At 37.2% G+C, this 1,136-nt stretch overlaps 1 protein-coding gene across 1 annotated transcript in view; it reads left to right on the top strand.

Moving 5' to 3' along the window:
• Nucleotides 1-1,136, top strand: part of RPA1 (replication protein A1) — a gene marked incomplete in the record, with an annotated part of 41,933 nt that overhangs the window by 10,399 nt on the left and 30,398 nt on the right. Inside the window, 1 exon segment of the mRNA XM_072429267.1 lies at nt 319-427. Coding sequence (XP_072285368.1) covers nt 319-427 — 109 coding nt within the window.

Genomic DNA, 1,136 nt, shown 5'->3' with positions numbered 1-1,136 from the left:
TTTGAACAATTGTCTTTGGGACAATTGCTGCTATGCTGCATTTGCTCAGAACTCCATCTTATGTATGGCTTCCTAAAAACATCATTGAACCCTGTGTCAGGTTAAAGGAAAGGGATTTCTGGTGTTTGCATGCGGACTGCCCTAAGCATCGCCTACATGTGACACTGAACCTGAAATTATTTTGTATTCTGTTTCAGAAGGCAACACATACAACAAGGCTTTTTTATTTTTGCATTTATCTTTTGTTCTGTTAAATAATAGCTTTCTTATTTTATGTCATTTAGAATCCTTATCATTTACTGTTTGTTTATCTTTTAGCTTTCATGTTGGCTACCCAGCTGAACTCTCTTGTGGATCGAAATCTCCTTGCAGCAAACTGTATTTGCAAGGTCTCCCGATACATTGTAAACAATCTTAAAGATGGAAGGTATTTAACCTACTGCTTGATTTGTTTGTATCAGTGAGCACATCATAGCTATGCAATCAAAATTCACATCTGCCTTTACTTCACCCTATTGCAGCTGTACAGGTTGATACACGTGTATTGTCCTCCAAGGTATTTGCTGAAGCATATCGATTCTACCTAGTTATTATTATATGTGTTCTTTAATGTCTTATGTGGTGCATGCCAATGCTATACCTGATTTTTACTATTAAAATGCCCTCCATTTTGCTAATGTACAAATGCAGTATTGTTTGTGCTTCCATTCCAGCCTTCTTAAAAGGACTGCCATACCCCTTTGGCTGGCCTGCAGATTGTGCTGGTGTTTTTTTTTTCTGTAATTTAATATTAATAACAGTAAAACCTCTTAAAATTGCACTTTCACTTTTGCAGCAACCAGTAAAATAGAATAATGTACATGATTCTTACTGCCTTTTTATCCTCCCCTTTGCTCCAAACAACATGATGGCTTAAACAATAAACACAAACATCAAGTGAAGTAGTCGGATCGTATAGCCAACACTGCGCCATTTACACTACTGGGCAGCTATCTAGTATTGCAGCATTTTATTATTAGAATTATTACATGACTCCCATGGTTCAGCATCAAGGGACCTTGACCAGGCTGTACACATACCTGCTTTAGGAAGGTCCTGGCTATACATATCTTAGTTAGGTTCATAAATATTTGGGC

This window comes from Pyxicephalus adspersus, chromosome 1 (genome assembly GCF_032062135.1).
Source record: "Pyxicephalus adspersus chromosome 1, UCB_Pads_2.0, whole genome shotgun sequence".
Taxonomy (NCBI): domain Eukaryota; kingdom Metazoa; phylum Chordata; class Amphibia; order Anura; family Pyxicephalidae; genus Pyxicephalus; species Pyxicephalus adspersus.
The sequence above is the reverse complement of the archived record's forward strand: the minus strand, read 5'-3'. Positions and strand labels throughout refer to the sequence as shown.